General features: G+C 39.8%; 2 protein-coding genes across 3 annotated transcripts in view; one reads left to right on the plus strand and one right to left on the minus strand.

Annotated features, from left to right (window-relative positions):
* The window catches only part of tmem266 (transmembrane protein 266), a 54,662-nt gene extending 39,518 nt beyond the window's left edge, over positions 1-15,144 (minus strand). Inside the window, exons 1-3 of one of the 2 annotated variants that reach the window (XM_034288276.1) lie at positions 14,606-15,144; positions 12,209-12,308; positions 11,509-11,604 (exon numbers count right to left, since the gene is read on the minus strand). In XM_034288276.1, coding sequence (XP_034144167.1) covers positions 11,509-11,522 — 14 coding nt within the window. In that variant the 5' untranslated portion in view covers positions 11,523-11,604; positions 12,209-12,308; positions 14,606-15,144. The remainder of the gene's footprint in view (positions 1-11,508; positions 11,605-12,208; positions 12,309-14,605) is intronic. The other variant, XM_034288275.1, reaches the window with a different exon arrangement.
* A 2,487-nt stretch (positions 15,145-17,631) lies between these two features.
* LOC105025689 (pro-neuregulin-4, membrane-bound isoform) lies at positions 17,632-20,160 on the plus strand. The gene is made up of 5 exons (XM_010896552.4): positions 17,632-17,711; positions 17,942-18,016; positions 18,126-18,219; positions 18,433-18,585; positions 18,672-20,160. The coding sequence occupies exons 2-5, from the start codon at positions 18,010-18,012 to the stop codon at positions 18,691-18,693; spliced, it is 276 nt and encodes a 91-aa protein (XP_010894854.2). The 5' UTR covers positions 17,632-17,711; positions 17,942-18,009; the 3' UTR covers positions 18,694-20,160.
* The last annotated feature ends 2,400 nt before the right edge of the window (positions 20,161-22,560 follow it).

A 22,560-nucleotide genomic window follows, 5' to 3' on the forward strand; every position in this document is an offset into this window, starting at 1 on the left:
GAATATATCAATACAGCACGTCCTGAACAGGAGTGAAATGAAAATCAGTGTCTACTATGTTGATGGATATGCTGAACACGATGGGGTGTGCACAGTCTATGAATTTCTAGGCTGTTTCTGGCACAGTCACCCAAAGTGTCATTGTTCAGCAAGCATCAATCCGGTGACAAAGATTCAGTGCGGGTTAATGCACCAACAAGGGCTGACAAAGCTCGAGGCTTTAAAAGAACAACACAACGTACATGGTCAATACATATGGGATTGTGAGTGGAATTAGCTTAAAAACACATCTGCAGATGTCAAAGCTTTCTTGAGGACCTTTGATGCATCAGATAATCTTTTTGCAGATTACATGAGAACATTCTTGAAGCACAAGCAGGAAGCTAGCTTCTTCCCGCCATCTGTGGTTGACGATGATGCTAAAGACCAGTATATCCATGAATTTCATGAAAAGGTGTGCAGCTTGACAAGGAAAACATTGTTGTAAAAAGTGTTAGGCAATCTTTGGCTAAATTGGCCATGAATAGTCTTTGGGGTAAGAAGGGTGAGCGGTCTAACCTTATGAACACCATGCTAATTACATATCTGGAGGAGTTTAGCCACTACCTTTTTTCCAGTGAAATAGAAGTTGGCTATTTCTCTTTCATCTCAGACACAGTTGTGATGGTACAGTGGTGTTACACAAAACAGACACCAATCACCAACCACGTAACGGCAAAATTTGTATTGCTGCGTTCACAACCGCTTATGCTAGACACTGACCGCCTACACAGACACTGATTCAGTGATCTTTGTCACACGCCACGGGGATTGGGTACGCCAACTGGGGCCATTCTTGGGTGACTTGACCGATGAGTTGCCAGATGGTGACACCATCGCTCAATTTATTAGTGGTGGGCCAAAAACATCCGGTTACAAAACGTCTGACCTGTCTCAAAGCAAAAGGCATTACGCTCAACAGCTATAACACAACCATTGTTAACTTGGAGGCGCTAAAACGTCTGGTTGATAACTTTGTACAGGTTGAGGGTGGTGATGATGATCACGTCCTTGCTAATACAGACACAACTGCGAGAGATAAAAGAACATTCACATTGAAAAACCTGAGTAGTGTCTAAACGTTTCAGAGTTGTGTACAACAAGCGTGTACTGCTCCCTGATTACAGCACAAGGCCTTACGCGTACTAAATCACATTCAAGGATGGATAGCGGTTTTGACCTGTGACTTCAACACCCATTCAGCTGTGTCATTAGTGGCCCAAGTAACTCGGGTAAAACATATTTTGTGAAGATGTTGTTGGATAATGCTGACGTTGTTTTCTCCAAAGAAATTCAGAATATCGTCTGGGTTTATTCATGTTGGCAACTGCTGTATGACGAAATGTTGAAGGTGAGGGAGATTACTTTTATAGAAGGTCTACCAACATTTTCTACTACCATCACTAAGCGTTGCAGTTCCATTCATAACCAGTCTAATTGCATCGAGACACAGTTAAGCAACATGGATCATGCTAAAAAAAATATTCTGGTGCCACAACATCAGTTAGAAAAACAGTGAGAATCCAAAGCGACTAGCACCGATGTAAGACAATCTGTTGAAAATTATTTGGACTCATCGATTCGCAATATACTGTTGAAGCCTGATATGGATTTACATGAGAAAGCTAAAAGATTGCCATTTTACACAGATTTTGGACTGATGTGAGACAGGGGGAGCTTGACACAAATACACTGACTTTAAGTCTACCCTGGCTGAGACTGGGGCTGATGTAGTAAACATGTCTGAGACTAAGCAAACTGTTGACCTAAATGTTAACCTTGTTGATGAAATTTTGGATAATGTGTAGGAAGAATGTTGAATATATTCTTAACAGAATGCACAGGTCTAAAATGTGACTTTGTGGACTTCAAATGACTTTGTGGACTTTCAAAGGAGAGATAATCAAGGGTTCGCACCTGTTGGATCTGGTTAAAAGTGTGACAGCTACCAATAAAATTGCTGACAATAGAAGGCCGTTGGGGTTTTTTAGTTTTTAGTTTCAACATGCCTTTTACAACTATTACAAATGAGCTTGTAAGGCGTAGAATCTATTTGTATAAACAAACGACTGGTGACACAATGGAAGATTTAGCCACTCCAGTAACTGGTTATCAACCAACCAAAGCTTTCTTTGTACCCCCCTACCACAGACCCCACAAAATGGCTTCCATTTTAATGTGTTTTTCTTTTATGCTTGAATTTGAATTCATGAATTTGTGATCATCAATATAAAAAGAAATAGCATCTTTATAACTCAGACCTCTTGTCATTGGATAGAGAAAGAACAAACAATGTTGTCCACACGTGGTCGCAATCATGTCCTGTACTTGTTTTGAACTGTATTCCAGATTCTCACGCAGAAAGGCACTGATTGACTTGGGAAAATATGTATAATCCGGGGGGTTTCCAAAACTGTCATAAAACCTTCCAATGCCATCGTCTGTTATGTAAATAGCCAGCCAGTGCTCCCCGGGGTGATTGCTTGGGTGTGTATTAACAATCATCATTGATGCAACATCTCGGAATGGTCCACTAGGTAGTTGGTCGCATGCCAGCACACCATAGAAATGGGTCCTAGATGAAAATTGGTTCACCACACCGGTCAACTCTGCGGTATTCATTTCCACATTTTCCTAATAGTAGTCAACCATAAACAACCAAATTAATTGTGTGAGGTAGTAGTTGTCTGAACCTCATCTCAAGTCGTACATTCCCTGACTTGATCAAGGATAGGTGCTGACCACATTCCTCATCCGGTGCGCAGTTGAATGCATAAAGGGCATAACCATGTAAGAAGTCCGACCTGTCAATAGCCAAGGCTTGGTCCTTTAGGTGTTTTCCTGAAGCTAAGGCCAATTGGAAAAATTCACGCACTGCTGACCCTGCTGTGTAATTTGGTTGGAATGGTTTGCTAGGAAATTGCTGACCGTCTACATACATAACCATAAACTCCAAATTATAATGTTTGAAATTAAATAGATTTCTTGTGTAACTTCCTGTAAAACTGTCATTGTCCACCAATCCAATGACAATACATTTTGGCAGAGGTCCTAAAAATAGGTTTTCCTGGTTGCAAACACGACCCCCTGCCGGTAAACTAAATGTCTTCATACACACTCTTTCAATTGGGTACTTGGCAATGGTTGAGAGTAGCGCTTCAGCATGTCCAAGTTTCATGGCTGGTGAAACAGACACTTTCTTGACAAATAGTGACACAGATAATATATGCAAACGATAACGCACATCCCCTGCCCCCATAAGACAGAACTCGTCTTTACCGCAGACCATCCTAACCTTTCGGTCAACGCCATTTAACATGAGTTTCTCTTGAAAGAAGATATTGCTATGAACAGGGCCAGTCATTTCAAATGCAGTACAATCTGCTGAACAGGCAGCCCTTTTTGTTAGTCCATCGTTCTCTCCTGCAGAGTCCGTAACATCCATGTGACCTGTGGCGTCCTTGACAATTGAGCAACCAGCTGAAAACTTTCTTTAATGTATCACATTCATAATTCAGAATGCTCTCTATAACGGCTCTGTAAGGGTATGTGTTGTTACTCTGGCTAATTAAATGATCACCCAAGGAGACATCCACTTGTCTTCGCTATTTCCTGCAATAAAGAACTCCAGAGGGGCTGCGTCTGATATTGCTGATAGGGTTGGGATTTCAATGTATGTATTTTTCTTAACCTTTTCATGTGTGAGTTTCAGATATTCCTTAACGAGTTGTTTTGCCCGTGAGTTCAGTACTCACTCAGAGTTCCAGAATTTGCACAGTCACCTTGCCAGGTAAGGAACACTACATACATTGCATTGCAAACTTCTCTTATGAACTCGAATTCAAAGAGCTGCAAAAGCTGGTTGATGTGTAACAGTAGCTAGCTAGCAAACGTCAGCTAACCGCTAGCTAACAAAGCATGACCTGTTATTCAGTGCAGTGAAAATGAATATATAAATATATAACTATATAAAAAACATAGAAGCATAACGTAACTTCTAGAAGGTTTTTACAATGGTTTTGATCAGTTGTCAGCTCTTCCAGGAAATGTTGCTCTACACTCACCTAAAGGATTATTAGGAACACCATACTAATACTGTGTTTGACCTCCTTTCGCCTTCAGAACTGCCTTAATTCTACGTGGCATTGATTCAACAAGGTACTGAAAGCATTCTTTAGAAATGTTGGCCCATATTTATAGGATAGCATCTTGCAGTTGATGGAGATTTGTGGGATGCACATCCAGGGCACAAAGCTCTCGTTCCACCACATCCCAAAGATGCTCTATTGGGTTGAGATCTGGTGACTGTGGGGGCCATTTCAGTACAGTGAACTCATTGTCATGTTCAAGAAACCAATTTGAAATGATTCGAGCTTTGTGACATGGTGCATTATCCTGCTGGAAGTAGCCATCAGAGGATGGGTACATGGTGGTCATAAAGGGATGGACATGGTCAGAAACAATGCTCAGGTAGGCCATGGCATTTAAACGATGCCCAATTGGCACTAAGGGGCCTAAAGTGTGCCAAAAAAACATCCCCCACACCATTACACCACCACCACCAGCCTGCACAGTGGTAACAAGGCATGATGGATCCATGATCTCATTCTGTTTACGCCAAATTCTGACTCTACCATCTGAATGTCTCAACAGAAATCGAGACTCATCAGACCATGCAACATTCTTCCAGTCTTCCAAATGTACAATTTTGGTGAGCTCGTGCAAAATGTAGCCTCTTTTTCCTAATTGTAGTGGAGATGAGTCTTCGGTGGGGTCTTCTGCTGTTGTAGCCCATCCGCCTCAAGGTTGTGCGTGTTGTGGCTTCACACATGCTTTGCTGCATACCTCGGCTGTAACAAGTCAAAGTTGCTCTTCTATCAGCTTGAATCAGTCGGCCCATTCTCCTCTGACCTCTAGCATCAACAAGGCATTTTCGCCCACAGGACTGCCGCATACTGGATGTTTTTCCCTTTTCACACCATTCTTTGTAAACCCTAGAAATGGTTGTGCGTGGAAATCCCAGGAACTGAGCAGATTGTGAAATACTCAGACCGGCCCATCTGGCACCAACAACCATGCCACGCTCAAAAATGTTTAAATCACCTTTCTTTCCCATTCTGACATTCAGTTTGGAGTTCAGGAGATTGTCTTGACCAGGACTACACCCCTAAATGCATTGAAGCAACTGGCATTTGATTGGTTGATTAGATAATTGCATTAATGAGAAATTTAACAGGTGTTCCTAATAATCCTTTAGGTGAGTGTATAGTAGTTGCTAATATTCGTTTTTGTGCATTAGTGTTGGCTGTCTGTTGGTACGTAAGTAACACTTCTTGTCCTGATTTGAATGCTTGCTACCTGGTAAATATCATAGTGTGGTCTTGAAACAATTACAATCAGGAAATAAAGTTATAAACACTGTTTGAGCTAAACATGAGTAAATAATAGCGCGGTCTGACCAGCCATTGTTACATTACTTGTACCTAGGCATGCTAATGGTGCGTTCTAAACAAGACGTTCTAATCACACCGGTGTGATCGTACACTTCAGGGACCACTCTAGCCTGATCACACTGGTGTGATTGTACGCGTCAAAGGGTTAATAGATGTCTGTGTGAAAGGAACTGTGAATAAATCCAACTCTGTTTTCATACATTCACCAGACATATGGTGTAGGAATACCATCTTGCTAAAATATATTCTTTGCATGTCGTCTGAGCTATATGTCTTCTTTCAACTGTGGCTCTTGTTTTTGTCTCCTTCTTGCGTTTTTTACTCTTTCGTAGGCTCCTCCTACCAGGTGGTCTCTTTCTAACACCTCGAATCATAACCATCAATCCTAATCCGTCCTGCTGTTTTGTTTGTCGTGACATAACACTGTTGACAACATCGCCACCTATATTCCTCGCAGCATTTTTCAGATGTGGTTTTGCTATTGAGAACCCATGCTTTAACAAAGGTATTACCATCTGAAAAAGCCCTCAGGAAAAGACCCCCTAGACCAGCCCCATTACATTGCAGCACTACCATGATACCCCGGTAAACCGTTACCGGCCTGTGTTGTGTAGTATTCAACATACCTTTGAGGATCATCGTAGAGTTTCTGAGGCTGCATATTATAGTCTAAAAGATTGTTTGACGGGTCTGAAGTGTCATTTTGCAATCACCTTCCCCACTACAAATGAAAAAGCTGATTCTGATCAGATTTTACTTCAATACAGATCTCATCAAACTGACTCTTACTAAGAGGTACGTAGTGTGGCTTGTCGTACGTCACTGTGACAACTTCGTTCTTTTTCCCTGCAATATGTACAGTTCTCAACAGCGGGACATGACTGTCACCAACACATTGATAATCAATTATATCTGTGTTAAACCCTGCCAGAATATCTGTGGGGAATGCCCCATACCATGGGGTGTACAAACGATCACCTGGTTTTAAGCCTAATATTGCACTACATTTCTAACTAAAATGGGGCTCACCTTTTAGAAACATTCTATTTTTAAATTCATAATACCCCGCCCATGCCCCATGTGGTTTTATATAAATGTTTATCTCTGCCACACTGTTGTGTTTTGAGTCATGTAGTTCAAATGCGTTTTCACCCCATGTAAAAGTCTTCCACGTATGCGGATATTGGAATTCTATCAAAGATACTTCCCAATCACCTTTCAAATGTATACCTTTGGCAAATTTTGTGGTATAGCTCGAACTTGAATTGTTTGGATAGACATGTCTCGACGAGTTACTAGGCAGCATTATGAAGAAACCACCGTCACCCATGCAGTCAATGTAAATGACGTGATCCTGAAAATCCAGGAGTTTTATCCAGTTTCTGGTATCCAGCTGTTGAATTTCTCAGGCTAACCAAGCCATTTCACAAGACTAATTTTCTTCCCTTTCTGTACTTTCTCATCCAGAACTGCTTCCACTTTAAAAGTTATATCCTTAGCCACCATTATTTTCATTAATTCCTATTCATAAAAGGTCCCAACTATCACAACACCATTGTATTATTTTATTCTATATACAGGAGGTACCTGAGGAATACATTCTGCTATTTAAAATATTCATCTGTGTACCCTTTTATATAGCCTTTTGTAAACGCACCTCTCAGCTTTGAGAGTCTCACAGTATCCCCAACCTGGAACTTGTAGTTTTGATTACCATTCCTCATTATTGTTGTATAATACAGGTTATTGAGAACTAGTCTAACATTTTCTTCACAAACGTCAGCAGGCTTCATCTTAATAGACCGATGGTAGCTATGATTGTATCCATTAACTAAATCTTCAATAACCTCAACATAGGGATGAATGTTGGCAGCTGTGAGATACCTCCACGTTCATGATTTAATTGTTTTATTAAATCTCTCAATGATACTCGCTTTGACATCATTTTCTGTAGCAAAATGTTTTATGTTGTACTTCTTCATTAACATTTCAAAATGAATTAAAAAACTCCTTCCCCTTGTCCGTTTGGACTTTTTGTGGTGTTCTACCTTTTTTTAATATGTCAAATGCTCGCTTTACCTCTATAGCGCCTTTATTTTTCAGCACATCCATGCGTATTTGCTTAATACATCTATATATCTTAACATAAATTTCATGTTATCGTTTTCCACACTATAAGCACTCATGTCAACCAAATCCAGCTGAAATTGTGAATTCATATCATGAACAATAACTCTATTTCTTTGAAAATGTATAGCTACAGGCCTGTGTAGTGTGTATGTATCCTGGGTGAGTAGCCAGTCATCTGCCTTGCCATTTTTGAGAATCTCCCCATTTTCTCCAAGTACGCCCTTTTCAATCCCTCTCTACCCACATAAGCACCAGGGTTTGCCGGGTCGTAGTAAATACTTTTCATAACCTGTTCAGACATCGTAGAGGATTCTGGCAATAATGAGAAGGAATACATGTTTAACAATGTTTTATTTGAGTTTTCCAAATTACACATCATCCAAGAAATTCAGAAAAGTGACACAAACATTCAGATTTTTGATGATTAGAAAATCTGTAAACAATTTAGAAATACATTCTACATCCACAGCATTGTTACTCAACAATTTTACCACACAAACATCTGTTACATACGTAAACAAACATAACAGGTGCCACATTTAAAATCTTTGTTATCAGCATTTGAAAATGTTAGAGGTTTATACATGACATTGTTTAGGGCCATTGACTCAACACCGTTTGACAACAATTGCCGGCAATCATCAGATCTGTTCCTGACCGTTTCCATATGCTTGTTCAGATTATTAAAATGTTTTATACCATGGTTATTAAAAGGTCTACAAACATCAATACTGCTCTTGATTACTTTTGTGCATGAAATGTTTATTCTCTAAATCCACATAGGATTTGTTTATATACACATATAAACACATACAAATTGTATACACATATAAACACGAGAAATGAAGTTACCCATCCTTAGACAGCAGACTCTCTGTGTGATGATCGGCTCCAACTTGAGCTCATGCAGAAAGTTTTCAGCGACCACATGAACATTGGTCATCGGTGCATGAAACCCTGATGAGTTCAAAGCCTTGACCAACACGTTTCAGTCGCAGTGTTAAAACTGTCTCCGCGATATCATCATAATGGGTCTCAAAAAAATTATCAGGCGGATCGAGACAAAAATTTCTTCTCTGGCTCGGGTGGTCCACTTCACATCCGATGCATGCTTTCAGGAGAATAGCCGCAACAACGTTTTCTTGAATCATACCCAATGTTGCTTTGATGATCTTTAAAACTTTTGGTCTGTTTGTCCATTTTGTGAAAACTCTTGTCAGCATTTGAAAGGTATGACAGATCCAAGCTGATCACCAAACAGGTCAAGGCAATTGTAGGTTCTTGTTGCGTATGCCTGTGGAATTGAGCTGTTGGGGTACCGTAGAAGTCTACACAGCGTCACACAGCCTGGCCTCAACCTTGTGGAGTTCAAGCTTCAGTTGATTGTATTCTTGAGACATGTTTTGCAAATTCTTCCAACTTCTTGATAGTCACAGGCGGTATGTCCCTTGACAACTTTAAACAGTACATCTACCGTATTATGTGTCCCCTGTTTTGGCCCCAAATAAATCACTTTCCGAAAGGTGTTCCATAAACCGTCATAAAATAATATTTGATCAGTCACACTGGCCTTAAATTATTGACCTTCGGGTAATTCATAAAATTCAACCTCCGGTTTCTCTGGGTTGAAAATGTATCCACCGTTCCGACCGTCATCCAACTTCCATTCCCGTGCCAACATATCCTGGTGTAGATGATGGATCCGGGATAAACTCTGCATTGGTTTCTTCGGTGCTGCCATGTTGATTGCATCTCTGCTGTCCATTTGTAATCTCTTGCCGACTTGCTGAGCAGTGGGTAAGCTGTTAGCTTTCAATGGTGTTTCACCCAAAACATTGATCACTGCACAATCCGCCATGGTTTGTAATGTAAGTTTACTCAGGCAATACTGAATGACCATCACAGGGATCTGCATGGTTTAAATACACAGACCACGGCAACCATCTCATTAAACATGAAAGGTTAACACCCTACCGGTTGTAGGACATCTGTTGTAACCCTTATCGCAACAGAAAATGCCGGGGGGTTATAGCATTGCTGAACCCCTGGCGACCCATTTTCTAAACACCAAACATCTTGCTGCTGATATAACACATACAGTGGGGAGAACAAGTATTTGATACACTGCCGATTTTGCAGGTTTTCCCAATTACAAAGCATGTAGAAGTCTGTAATTTTTATCATAGGTACTCTTCAACTGTGAGTGACGGAATCTTAATAAAAAATCCTGAAAATCACATTGTATGATTTCCAAGTAATTAATTTGCATTTTATTGCATGACATAAGTATTTGATACATCAGAAAAGCAGAACTTAATATTTGGTACAGAAACCTTTGTTTGCAGTTACAGAGATCATACGTTTCCTGTAGTTCTTGACCAGGTTTGCACACACTGCAGTAGGGATTTTGGTCCACTTCTCCATACAAACCTTCTCCAGATCCTTCAGGTTTCGGGGCTGTCGCTGGGCAATACGGACTTTCAGCTCCCTACAAAGATCTTCTAATGGGTTCAGGTCTGGAGACTGGCTAGGCCACTCCAGGACCTTGAGATGCTTCTTACGGAGCCACCCCTTAGTTGCCCTGGCTGTGCGTTTCGGGTCTTTGTCATGCTGGAAGACCCAACCATGACCCATCTTCAATGCTCTTACTGAGGGAAGGAAGTTGTTGGCCAAGATCTTGCGATACATGGCCCCATCCATCCTCCCCTCAATACGGTGCAGTCGTCCTGTCCCCTTTGCAGAAAAGCATCCCCAAAGAATGATGTTTCCACCTCCATGCTTCATGGTTGGGATGGTGTTCTTGGGATTGTACTCATTTTTGATCTTCCTTCAAACACGACGAGTGGAGTTTAGACCAAAAAGCTCTATTTCTGTCTCATCAGACCACATGACCTTCTTCCATTCCTCCTCGGGATCATGCAGATGGTCATTGGCAAACTTCAGATGGGCCTGGACATGGGTTGGCTTGAGCAGAGGGACCTTGCGTGCGCTGCAGTATTTTAATTAATGACGCTGTAGTGTTTTACTAATGGTTTTCTTTGAGACTGTGGTCCCAGCTCTCTTCAGGTCATTGACCAGGTACTGCCGTGTAGTTCTGGGCTGATCCCTCACCTTCCTCAGGATCATTGATGCCCCACGAGGTGAGATCTTGCATGGAGCCCCAGACCGAGGGAGATTGACTGTCATCTTGAACTTCTTCCATTTTCTAATAATTGCGCCAACAGTTGTTGCCTTCTCACAAAGCTGCTTGCCTATTGTCCTGTAGCCCATCCTAGCCTTGTGCAGGTCTACAATTTTATCCCTGATGTCCTTACACAGCTCTCTGGTCTTGGCCATTGTGGAGAGGTTGGAGTCTGTTTGATTGAGTGTGAGGACAGGTGTCTTTTATACAGGTAACAAGTTCAAACAAGTGAAGATAATACAGGTAATGATAGAGAACAGGAGGACTTCTTAAAGAAAAACTAACAGGTCTGTGAGAGCCAGATTTCTTACTGGTTGGTAGGTGATCAAATACTTATGTCATGCAATAAAAGAAAGTCTTGGATCTTTGAGGTCAGCACATGATAAATGGGGGCAGAAAAAAGTGTTGCGTTTATAATTTTGTTCAGTGTAGGTATTAAGAAATGGCAGCATAGCATTTCTAAGCGTGCCTAACGAAGGTTAACTCAACTCCTCTGCTTGATCCCTTTTGCTCTAGACTCTTTGGATGGAAGTGCAGTTGTCATAATCAGCCCAGGCCACGATGGGGGTCCCATCCCAAACCCTGTGTGATTATAGTGGGCAGTCTGGTAATGATATGCAAACTACTTGGGAATAAAGGTTGCGGTTCTGTAGTGTTAAACAGATATTGACAACATTGATAAATTAAAATTGATGTTTTACTTACTGGAGGTTGCTCATGTTGCTGTATACTTTGTGTGAATTGACTTCAACACGATTGAGACTCTAGATTTTGAGAGTAGAGACTTAGCTCATACCACACCTGTTGAGAAACGGCAGAAAATAAAAATGATTTACAGTCTCTCAGTATAAATATAATGGACATTATTGACATTCTATCCCTATAAAATCTAATTCGGACAACAACCATGCAGTTAACAGATGTCATGTATCATCACCTTGTCACAATATTAAAATATTTATTTTATATTATTTTATGAATTCACAGATATGATTATTCCTAAAATATAACAGAAAATATACAGATTTAACTTTGCACTAAGGTATAAAAAAGATCCCAACAATTGCATGACAAGTACGATAGAAAAGGACATCTTTGTGAAATGGAAAATGTACACATTAACTGTTAAGTTATTTTAAGTTAATTCCTGTAGATTTCTAGATTACAATCTAGAGTAGAGCAGACAGATTTTAGACAGAGAGAATCACAGACACCTGATTCTTTGAAAAGGGATTTCAGTGCACAGACATCTGCATTTGCCACACTCCAGGTACAAACCGAAGCTAAATGTGTTAGTGTCTTTGCCTGACAATTCAAAATACATTTTTCCACTGCAATATCGTTCACTGGCATGGTGTTTGGAATGGAGCAAGGAGTTTTGGTATTCAAGCAACTAGTTTCTTACTCTTAAAAAGTCTGATGAAGTTGTCAGCAGCAATATAAACACACCGGTATGCTGCACGGTCTGTTGAGGTCAGTTACCCTGAGCTTCAATCATTGAAATGCTGGACAGAGAGGAAATTTACATTTAGCAGAATGTTTTCTGAAGTCACAATGGCAAAGGAAAACGTTTAGAACACAAGCTGATGTGATGAGTAGTCAGTATTTGGAGCTGCAATGGAGAATGTGCATAGTTTAGCACTACGCATTAGATGTCACTCAAGATAAATCAATTATGGGCATACAAGAGCTTACCTAACATAACACGCATTCAAAGAAGCACCTGAAAATAGAGTCCCCATAAGTTGGTATAAAAAAACATTTCTTAGATTGAAAGCCACCATGTCCATCTAAAACTGTTGGTGTTTAAGTGCTACACTACAATTTTGTATCACTGCAATGCTGAACAAAACAGCCTGCGCACAATGGGCACCTAGAGAAAATAAGGTACAGCCGAGTCAATAATACTGAAGGCTAAGCAGTGGAAAGTTTGTTATTATTGGGATGAAAAGACAGTGAGAGAAATAAAAAGGCCCACTGGATGCAGGATTTGTTATTTTTAAAGAAATCCGTCAACCCAAAGGCCAAGAAATTGTTGTGGCTGCAAATCAAGGGCTAAAATTGACTTGACAACCCATCACTGTAGGTCTTTGAGGCAAGCTTTCAGGGACCATGTCGAATATTAAGTATATTGAATGAAGCATATGTCCGTTCCAAGAATTAGCCTAAAAATAAACAGTTATCATGTATCCATGTTGTCACCAACATGCCAATATAATAAAACCCCTGAACAATTCCCTCAAAATTACTGAATTACGATAGCAATTCCTTTTGTTTGTTGTTTGATGTTAAAACACCCATTGAAATTTAAATTTTTTTGCTACTGGATGTTAAAACACTGAAAATTTTAATGAATTATTGAATGAATTATTAATGAATTATTGTAAGGTGATTAGTGGATACTGTAAAATATCTTGAGGAAAAGTAAAAACATGAAATATGTTGCTTGTATAAGTATTCAACCACCATTCATATTTGGTATAGACAAGTTTTGGTGTGATAAGTGTTTTGGAGTATGTGCTGGCTTTTCACACAGCATCCAAATCACTTTCATATCATAATGACTCTCATGGCTTCAGATATTATTTTTTGAATAACGACTTTTCTTCCCAGCCATGCCATTTATATGCAGAGCTGTTGATTTGATCCACTCGCGCACCATTAGTTCACTCCCATCCACTGAAATCGGATGCTCCTTCACAGGGAATGTTGGCTTCTCTTTGGCTTCGCTAACATGTCTCCTTACTGTTTAACAATATGTTTTGAGGGACACACATTTCTTGACAGTGCCTGGGTGGTGTGATGCAGCTTCTGTTTATTGATCCTACTGTGCTCACTGTCCCCGTTTCCTATGCATTTGTAATACTTCTCTAACTTCTGTTCAATAATCTTATTTTCCTTCAGATTCACAGCCTGGCCAAAAATCCTTCAACAGTGTTTTTTATTTAGAAACTGTTACAGCCACTTAAATGGTGAAGACCAATATTAAAATAATTGGGTCCTTATTAGGGAGATTTCAATCCATCTAAGTAAACTGGGAGCTTTCAGAGCGCAGGGGTGGAATACTTATGCACGCAACATACTATAAGTTTTTAATTCTTACAAATACTTTCCAAATTATAAAACAAATGTCACTTTAAAGTAAAAGATTTCGAGCTTCAGTATTTTAAGAAATCAAACGGAAGCTGGAGCTCTTGCATTCCGCATAAAGGCAAAACTAATTTGAATTCCAACGCTGTCCCTCGGAAACTACTAGATACATCAATTCAACCATTTCATATCGTCCAACCCCTTCACGTCCATATTCTCATTTACAGCTTACTGTGTACATTTCAAAACCCACCTCCTAGACTCGAAGTCCGCCCTCCCCCCACCATCCCTCACACAATTACTGTTTTATAATAATAATAATAATAATAATAATGGTTCGATCTCAGACTGGTTAACATTGATCCGCACTAAACAGATATAGGCTATGTCACCATTATTTTCCACAGGGCCTCTGATAGCTTTCTACAATAAATATAATTCTGGTTCAAAGCACGTGTAACAAACGTTACCAGCTGCAGTAGCATACTATTCATAGTATTAGATGCTCTCTTTCGAAACTGAGCAAAACCATCAATAGGACAGCAATGAAAAATATGAATAATACAATTAGCCTAACGTTTTTTAAGATGACGAAAGAACATAAGGGGAAAGAATGGATGGTAAGGTGGGAAGTATGAGAATGATCAGGCAAGAAGTAGGCTAATCTTTTTTTTTTTTGGGGGGGGGGTGATATTCTAACAAATAAACCTACCTTTTATGATCTACATTGTTGAAAGTATGGTCGTGACTTCCAAGCCCTCCTAATGATGACAGTAATATCTTCCTCGCCGATGATCAGTTTGAGCGATGCTCGGTTCTCGCTGTGTGTAGGTTGCTATCCTTTCCAAATTTGCATTGGCCAAGCACCCTAGCTGCTGTTTTGAATACAGGACACCACGAAAAAGACTGATTCTTCCAGCGAGTATCATCCTTCACGAAGAGACTTCTAAATATTAACCACTATCCACATCCCTTATTATTTAGATGCATCTTGAAAAGAAGGCATTCTAGCATATATATCGCGCCGGCTCAAAGGGCTTCCCCAGAATCAGGCTGACTCCATGTGCCCATTAGGTCTACTAACCGGAGCTGTTCAGGTGCTGAAATGGTGATCACGCATCATCCACAAATGCGACGTAACAAACTCTATCTCACATCAAAAGTCAAGATAATAATTATTGACGTTTTCATGAGTGGTTTCATGCAAACCACCCCCAGAATCGTCGATATAAAACCACTAGCTTCACTTCACCTCAGCTTCATAAATGTTCCTCGCGATAACATCGCAGTGACAGCAGGACAGCTGACACCATAGAGTTTCAATTACAGTCACCTTGCTGAAAATTAACAGATCAGTCAGAAGCTACTATGATGCATGTCATTATGGATGCTTTGAAAATATTTGGCCATTCAATTATAGATCCTTTAAAGGTATGAAAAAACTGTTAATTAATAACGAATAACAGACCATCACTGTATTTCCCCCGATTATGCTACTTGACTGATATTCAGGCAATACTGTAGTTGTGAAATGTATTGGCCTATTTAAACATTAAATGTAATACATGAGCCACAAATCAAACATCAGACGTAAAAGCCCAGGATGTTCCAGTGGGCTGAGGTCAGTAGCTGTTTACTTTATAAGAAAGAATGAAACACTAGATAGGGCTTTTTTACATTACGCTTAATTTTCCGAGACATATCGCAGAAGACTCGAGAGGCTAGATTGTTTTATTGTGCAAACTTGCAAATATTGACAGCTCCAGATTCCATTTTCTGAGGTTGCGTGCACCACATATTTGAAAGAGCCACCCCCCCCCCCCCCCGGACTGTACTGAAACGTGTTACTGTTATGACAGAATTGTCTTCAGGCTTGCAAAAGACTGTGAGGGCTCCATCAAAAATGTGGCACACTTTGCCTCTGAAGGTGGCGTCTCCAGCTATCAAAATCTGCATGTTTACTGAACAAAATAATCAACTGTCTCAAGTCAATATAAACAAGCCTTAAGAGAACTGTCAGGTTTCTGTGCAGTGAGCAGCATATCGCTCGCTTTTCACGCAATTGATAGACACAATCCTGTGTGGAATGTCTCGAAAACATGGAGGTGTAAATTCAAAAGCTACAGAAATGATCACTCAAACTAACATTAGTCTATCTAGTGTTTTATTCTGGCCCTCATAATGTGAACAAGCACTTAATTCAAGTACAGGGGTGTGCCTTCCTGTTCAAAGGGGGTAGTGTAGAAACACATGTAACACCAGGGTACTGGGTATGATCCAGCATGGGACCAGTATGTACTCACAACTGTAATTGGCTCTTAATAAGAATGTCTGCTGAACTACTTAATTGTTAAATGCAAATATTATATGAGCCACAATTTCCATCCAGTGGGTGTGAAAGGTGTCACTGTGTGGACCCTAATGTGAAGGGTGTTACTGTGTAACTGTGTGGACCCTAATGTGAAGGGTGTTACTGTGTAACTGTGTGGACCCTAATGTGAAGGGTGTTACTGTGTAACTGTGTGGACCCTAATGTGAAGGGTGTTACTTTGTTACTGTGCCCTGATGTAGCATATCCCTGCCTTTCATCTTTGACAGTGTATTGTGATACTAATGTTTCTAATGAATATCTGCATGAGAACCAAACATTCTCACAATTTTATCACTTGATAATTTGATGTGAAGATATCGAAAGTATTGTACCGCCCCAACAACGATAACCATAGATAATAAAGATTAGCGTGCTAATTGTTTTGAAAAGGCCTGCAGAACAATGTTTACAAGCATGCTGAAAGTATTGGAGAAATGTCATGAATACAACCAAAGCAAAGTTCTCATGACTTCAGTCATACCTGCATTGTTTGTTCCAGTTCCTGCTAACCATACAAGTCAACACTGGGTGTGTTCCTCTGCTCAGATGTTGCTGATATTACAGTACCACTGCTCGGTTAGGGAGTACTGCTTCAACCATGCTTGCCTCATACCAGGGACCTCTGCTTGTGACCAGCCTACTTGATAACATTTCAATGGGTCGAGCCACTCAAAAGGTACCTCTTGGACCGCTCTATCTGGGCCATTTCATGCTAATTGTTGAGTAAATGTAATAATGTTCCTAATTTATGCCTGGCAGATCTGACAGGAATATGGCCCCCGACAGCACAGGTGACAAGAAGGCATTGGCTATTGTTCTACATACATACATACATGTCAACGCAGACCAATGTCTTTAACCAAACCTACAGACTGACTAATTACAAATACAGTCATATCGAGTGAGCATTTATGAAGCGCAGTGATTCTGCACAACATGATCAGTCAGCCCTACTTAACCTACTGTATGAAGTCGACTGCAATGTCAAACACACCCATTGCCTAGTTAGCCATGTGGAAGTTACACAGATAACAGAAGATCCACCAGGTGATCCACACCCAACATATGGATGGATTGTATAATGCACTCATGATTACCTGACAAAAAATGTGTTTGTGAAGTTTGAGTGTCAATTCTCTTATTGAAAGATTGTAAAGTTATAATTTCCACTATAGACTCTATAGAAATATTGTATTCTGACATTTCGCTATTGTCATTTATACCAAAACTATTCAGAAGGAATTGTGGTAATGCTGACATTTCACAGATCATTTACAAAGTGGACTAACAGCAATCACAACATTTCTGGACTAATGAACACGCCCACAATAGTCGCTTTGAAGGCCAAATGAAAATGAAAAGCAGTTGTCAGGAGTTATTTTCAGCAGTCTGTCTTTGGGACTGATCTACAATAACGTGTTCCACTCACTGGGACCTGTCTGATGTGGTAAGGAGATAATCATATCAATATAATTTGTCAGTGAATTAAAAACCATTTCATTATTTTCATGGGGTAATTTTATTATGATGAGATTATTATTGTAGGTATACCTTGTTTCACTGTAGAAAGAAAATACTGTAGAAAGAATGTCCCTTTCTTGTTACTTACTATCTATGTAGATTGATGTCTACGTAGGTTCATAATGAGCTGTTACTTCTTATATTGTACATTCTTAGGTGAGGATCAGACAAACCTGTCATACCCTGTCCTTAGGATAGAAAGAAGAGAAACTGGCATTCAAATAATGGCAGGTAAAATACTTCTGCCAAACCATTTGATCAGGATTTCAATTGCCATCTAATGCAACTATGTGTAATATGAGTATTGTATTCTGAAATATTTACATTCTCACTTTTGTAGATCATGGAGACCCATGTAACGGGTTAGATGCGTCCTACTGTATGAATGGAGGAAAATGCTTTAAAATTCCCGTTATGGACACGCTCACCTGCGTGTGAGTTACTCTAATTTCCTACAAAACACAATTCTCTAATACATCTACCAGTTATTCAGTCATAAGCAGGAGGAGAGTAGTACTTGGCTATGGGCTAAGAAAGTTATGGGAACTGCGGCATTTTTTGTGTTTTTACACAAGGTAGCTCTATCCTGGCTCTTGTTTCCCCACTGGTACATTTCCTTGAGATTAATCCTCCTCCTTCTCCCTCAGCTGCAATGAAAACTACAAAGGCAGTCGGTGTGAGCAGTACCAGCTGTCCATCACTGCACATGATGCAGAGACGTCAGGAGTGATCGCTGCTGTGTTCATCCTTGCCCTTCTTATTCTAGTTGTGTTGGCAGCAGTCATCTACAACACCTGCAAGTTAGTAATGTCTTATTTGCAGAGTCATTCTCAGGTCGGATACAGATTTGTCAAGGTCATTAACATTCCTTTTGTTTTATTTATAGGATGTTGAAGTCCAAACCATAGTACGGGAGAGAACAGCCCAGAGATTAAAGCCTGGTGTGTATTGTTTTGGAGTCAATGGATAGGATAAAATGGATGATGGTGCAATACATAGTGTGTGTGTGTCTGGCTGCTGCAGGAAATGATTTAGTGAAGGACCAAGAGAAGACGTGACATTCTGCAGCCAGAGTCAAATGTCAAGCTGCAGCCAGTCTGCGTTACCATCTGAAACTGCTGCAAACACGCAGGCCCAACAGCATTTCCTCCCCGAGTGTGAATGTGTGGTAGACAAAAGAATTAAACCTGCTGGTTCCGTGTGTGTTATGTCAACAGGTATTCACCACTGTAACATAACATATGATTCAAAAGTGGTGGGGGAAAGAAATTGAGTGATAAATGATGCCGTCACTCAGAGCAGTGCTATGTAAAGACTTGTGCACAGTATTTGGAATGTTTTTTTATGAGTGGTGAAAACGAGTATACATGCACTCTACTTTGCTCAATATACAATCTATTTGTTCCACTAATATAATGTGAAGCCCATTATTAACTGCCAAGTAGTAAGCATCTTGTAATATTTAAAGAATGTTTAAAGCAAAGAAAAACTAGAAATTGTACCTGTGAATGAGGATAAGCATTCTCTTTTTCAGAATTTACTGTCAAGCAAGACCATTGTATGTTGATGAGCTTTATTTACTATAGTATAGAGGATTATTGACATTCATAGTCAGGTTTACACAGTGTCTTTATTTACATTGTGTGGCCCCTCCCGGGCCAACCCACTCTTTTTGTGAAACTGATAGCATATACCTATTTTTATTCCCATTTTGCAGACAAGACCGGCCTGTCAGTTTGTTTGAAAATTGGGGTAAAGATGTACTGTGAAATAGTAGTGCAGGTTGTAATGAATTGTAAGACATAGTATCTCTTTTGACTCTGCAGATCTGAAGCAGAAGCGGCTTGGAAAGACATCCAAAGTGGATATTTTATAATACTCAGCTAATAATTCAGAGGTTCATGACACCTCTGCCCCTTCAAACTTTTCATGGTATTCGGCTTGAGAGGCCTAGTAAATATTTATCTGAATATCTCCGATAAAAGGTCCGGTGAATTCAGCTTCAAAAATGGACCCACTCTGAACACTTCCCAACGCAGAGACAGGGAGGCAGACATTTACAGTGATACAATCAGTCATATGTGAGGAAATCTCACAATAGGAAGAGACAGAAAACATGTAATGGTGTGATATTGAAGAATATTTAGGTGATACATTATGTCCATCTTCATTAGAGGGCCTTAGTGCATGTACATGTTCAAGCAGGGGAACACTAGCCTTCACCATTTTTGCTTAGTCATAAGTAAGAAGTATTACAGCAGGTGCTGCATCTATGCATTAAATGTGTCAGATTGCTAATGTTTTCTTTCAACAAATCTCTATGGAATATTTATATTACTATAATGTTAAGACATGCTACTGTTTTGTAACTCCACTTTTTGAATAAAGAGTGAAAAAGAAAGAGATGTGTTGTCCTAATATGCATTCAATTTACAGAAAGTAATGACAATTTTATAACCATAGCCAATGTTGGAGCTGTTTGGGTTCATGTTATAGTTTGAGCAATTTACATTCCAGACCACTAGGGGCACAGTGTTGGTATAACACTTCAGAATCACAATCAAAAAAACGTTTCACAACAAACAAGGAATTTGTTCTGGCCATTGGTGCAAAAATGTATACAAAAGTGCTCTATATCAAAACAAGCTCATGTGAATGCATCAAAATACTGAAAGCAAAAACATTTATAGAATGGACAGCTATAAACCACTCTATGAATCAACATCAATACATTGAAGGTAACCACTATGCTAGGTTTTGAGGTGTGTACAGAGCAAATTTGTAAGCAACCGTCCTCTTATCCGGTGACTAATTGACTACGGACATATTTTTCAAGCAAGTTGTCAATACATTATGTTTAAGGTGTATTACACCCGTCTGCATTAAGCTTTTGATCACTTTATCTAAAGCAATCAAAGATTACACTGGATTAACATTTGTCAACTAATCAATTTATTGACTACATCAAACAAATACATACAGTGAAAATGCTGACAAATGGCTCTATCCACATTTTCAAAAATACAGATAGTGATAAATCTATAAATGATGGAAAGGTAAAAACACAATGAATATTTATACAGTGACATGACTAACTCCAACAAGGAATAAATACAAAATGAAATGAATAACAACAACTTAAAAAAGTGCTACTTCCGAGCACAGCAAATACCAATCCTGAGTTAATGTGCAGGAAAAAGGTTGTTTAGGTTTATGTACAGTGCCGTGAAACAGTATTTGCCCCCTTCCTGAATTCCACTATTATTGCATATTTTGTCACACTGAATGGTTTCAGATTTTCCCACAAAATGTAATAAAAGACAAAAAAGAACCAGAGTGAAAAAGTGATTGCCCCTTAAGTTATTCAGTCAACCCATTACTCAAATTCATTTGGCCTACTAAAATTCCTCTAAGGGCGCAACGACTCAACCAGGAAGTCATGAAAACACCCAGTGCAACATCTAAGGAATCACATTCATGGGTGAATTACAAGGCACAGACAACTGCTATCTAGGCAAAACATTAGTGCTAGTCTTTGCAAAAAGCACACTGATGACCTCCAAGCCATTGGGCATAATGTTCTGTGGACAGATGAGTAAGTCTACCTCAGAATGCCTCAAAATAAACATGCCTCCATTAAAATCCTGTGGCAGGACCTTTTCGACCATGAACAAACAGTTTGGTTGCAGTGGTTGCTGCTTAAGGTGGCACACGCAGTTAATGAGTTCAGGGGGCAATCATGTTTTCACACAGTTGGTGTTGGATAACTTTTTCTAAATAAATACAATTATAATTTAAACACAGAATTTGGTTCAATCAGGTTCTCTTCGTCTAATATTACATTTTGTATGAAGAGCTGACACTGTTCAGTTTGACTAACATGCAACAATAAAGAAAACCAGGAATGGGTCAAATTGTTGTTCACAGCACTGTACATACAGGTAGGGTTATAGCAGTGGACAGATAATTAACAGCGGCAGTAACAATGTATGTGATGTGTCTGCTGTGTCAGTATGAGTGTTCATGTTTGTACTGCCAACATTTTCAGAAACAAAGCTCCCCAACATGTCCCGACGTGTCAAAATACAGTAGGCTTACGAGTAAAGTTTAGGGTTATAGTTAAGGTTTGATCTAGGTTTTTGGGATTAGGTTTACAGTAAGGGTTATGGATAGAGGTCTGGGGTAAATCTCACATCGTGCCATAGTGTAGAGGTAGTGGATGCCAGGGAACTTGGGCTAACAATCTATAGTAAGAGGTGACACAACCTGTTTAAATGTTCTTAATCTAGTGACTGTATACTTTTTTTGAGGATCTGAGAGCCCATGCCAAACATCTAAGTGAACCCTGTGTTGAGCATGGGCATGCTTGAAGTGTACTTGCCTACCCATTCCACTGGGAGATGGCCTGTCCAGAATCCAGTAGCAGAGAGGTGCTCAGTCCCAGGGTCATTAGCCTAGTGACAAGCTTGAAGGGCACGTTGAGCTGTAGTAGATGGAGTAGTAGTTAAAAGCTGGGCTGTAGTAGATGAGGTAGTAGTTAAAAGCTGGGCTGTAGTAGATGGAGTAGTAGTTAAAAGCTGGGCTGTAGTAAATGAAAAGCAACATTACATTCGGTATGGGTGATGGTGATGATGTGAAACTATACACTCACCTAAAGGATTATTAGGAACACCTGTTAAATTTCTCATTAATGCAATTATCTAATCAACCAATCACATGGCAGTTGCTTCAATGCATTTAGGGGTGTGGTCCTGGTCAAGACAATCTCCTGAACT

The sequence above is a fragment of the Esox lucius genome, chromosome 19, assembly GCF_011004845.1.
Source record: "Esox lucius isolate fEsoLuc1 chromosome 19, fEsoLuc1.pri, whole genome shotgun sequence".
Taxonomy (NCBI): Eukaryota; Metazoa; Chordata; class Actinopteri; order Esociformes; family Esocidae; genus Esox; species Esox lucius.

Coding starts and splice junctions, on each gene's coding strand:
- LOC105025689 (XM_010896552.4), top strand. Junction 18,220..18,432: donor ATGGACACGCTCACCTGCGT/GTGAGTTACTCT, acceptor CTTCTCCCTCAG/CTGCAATGAAAACTACAAAG. Junction 18,586..18,671: donor GTCATCTACAACACCTGCAA/GTTAGTAATGTC, acceptor TTTTATTTATAG/GATGTTGAAGTCCAAACCAT.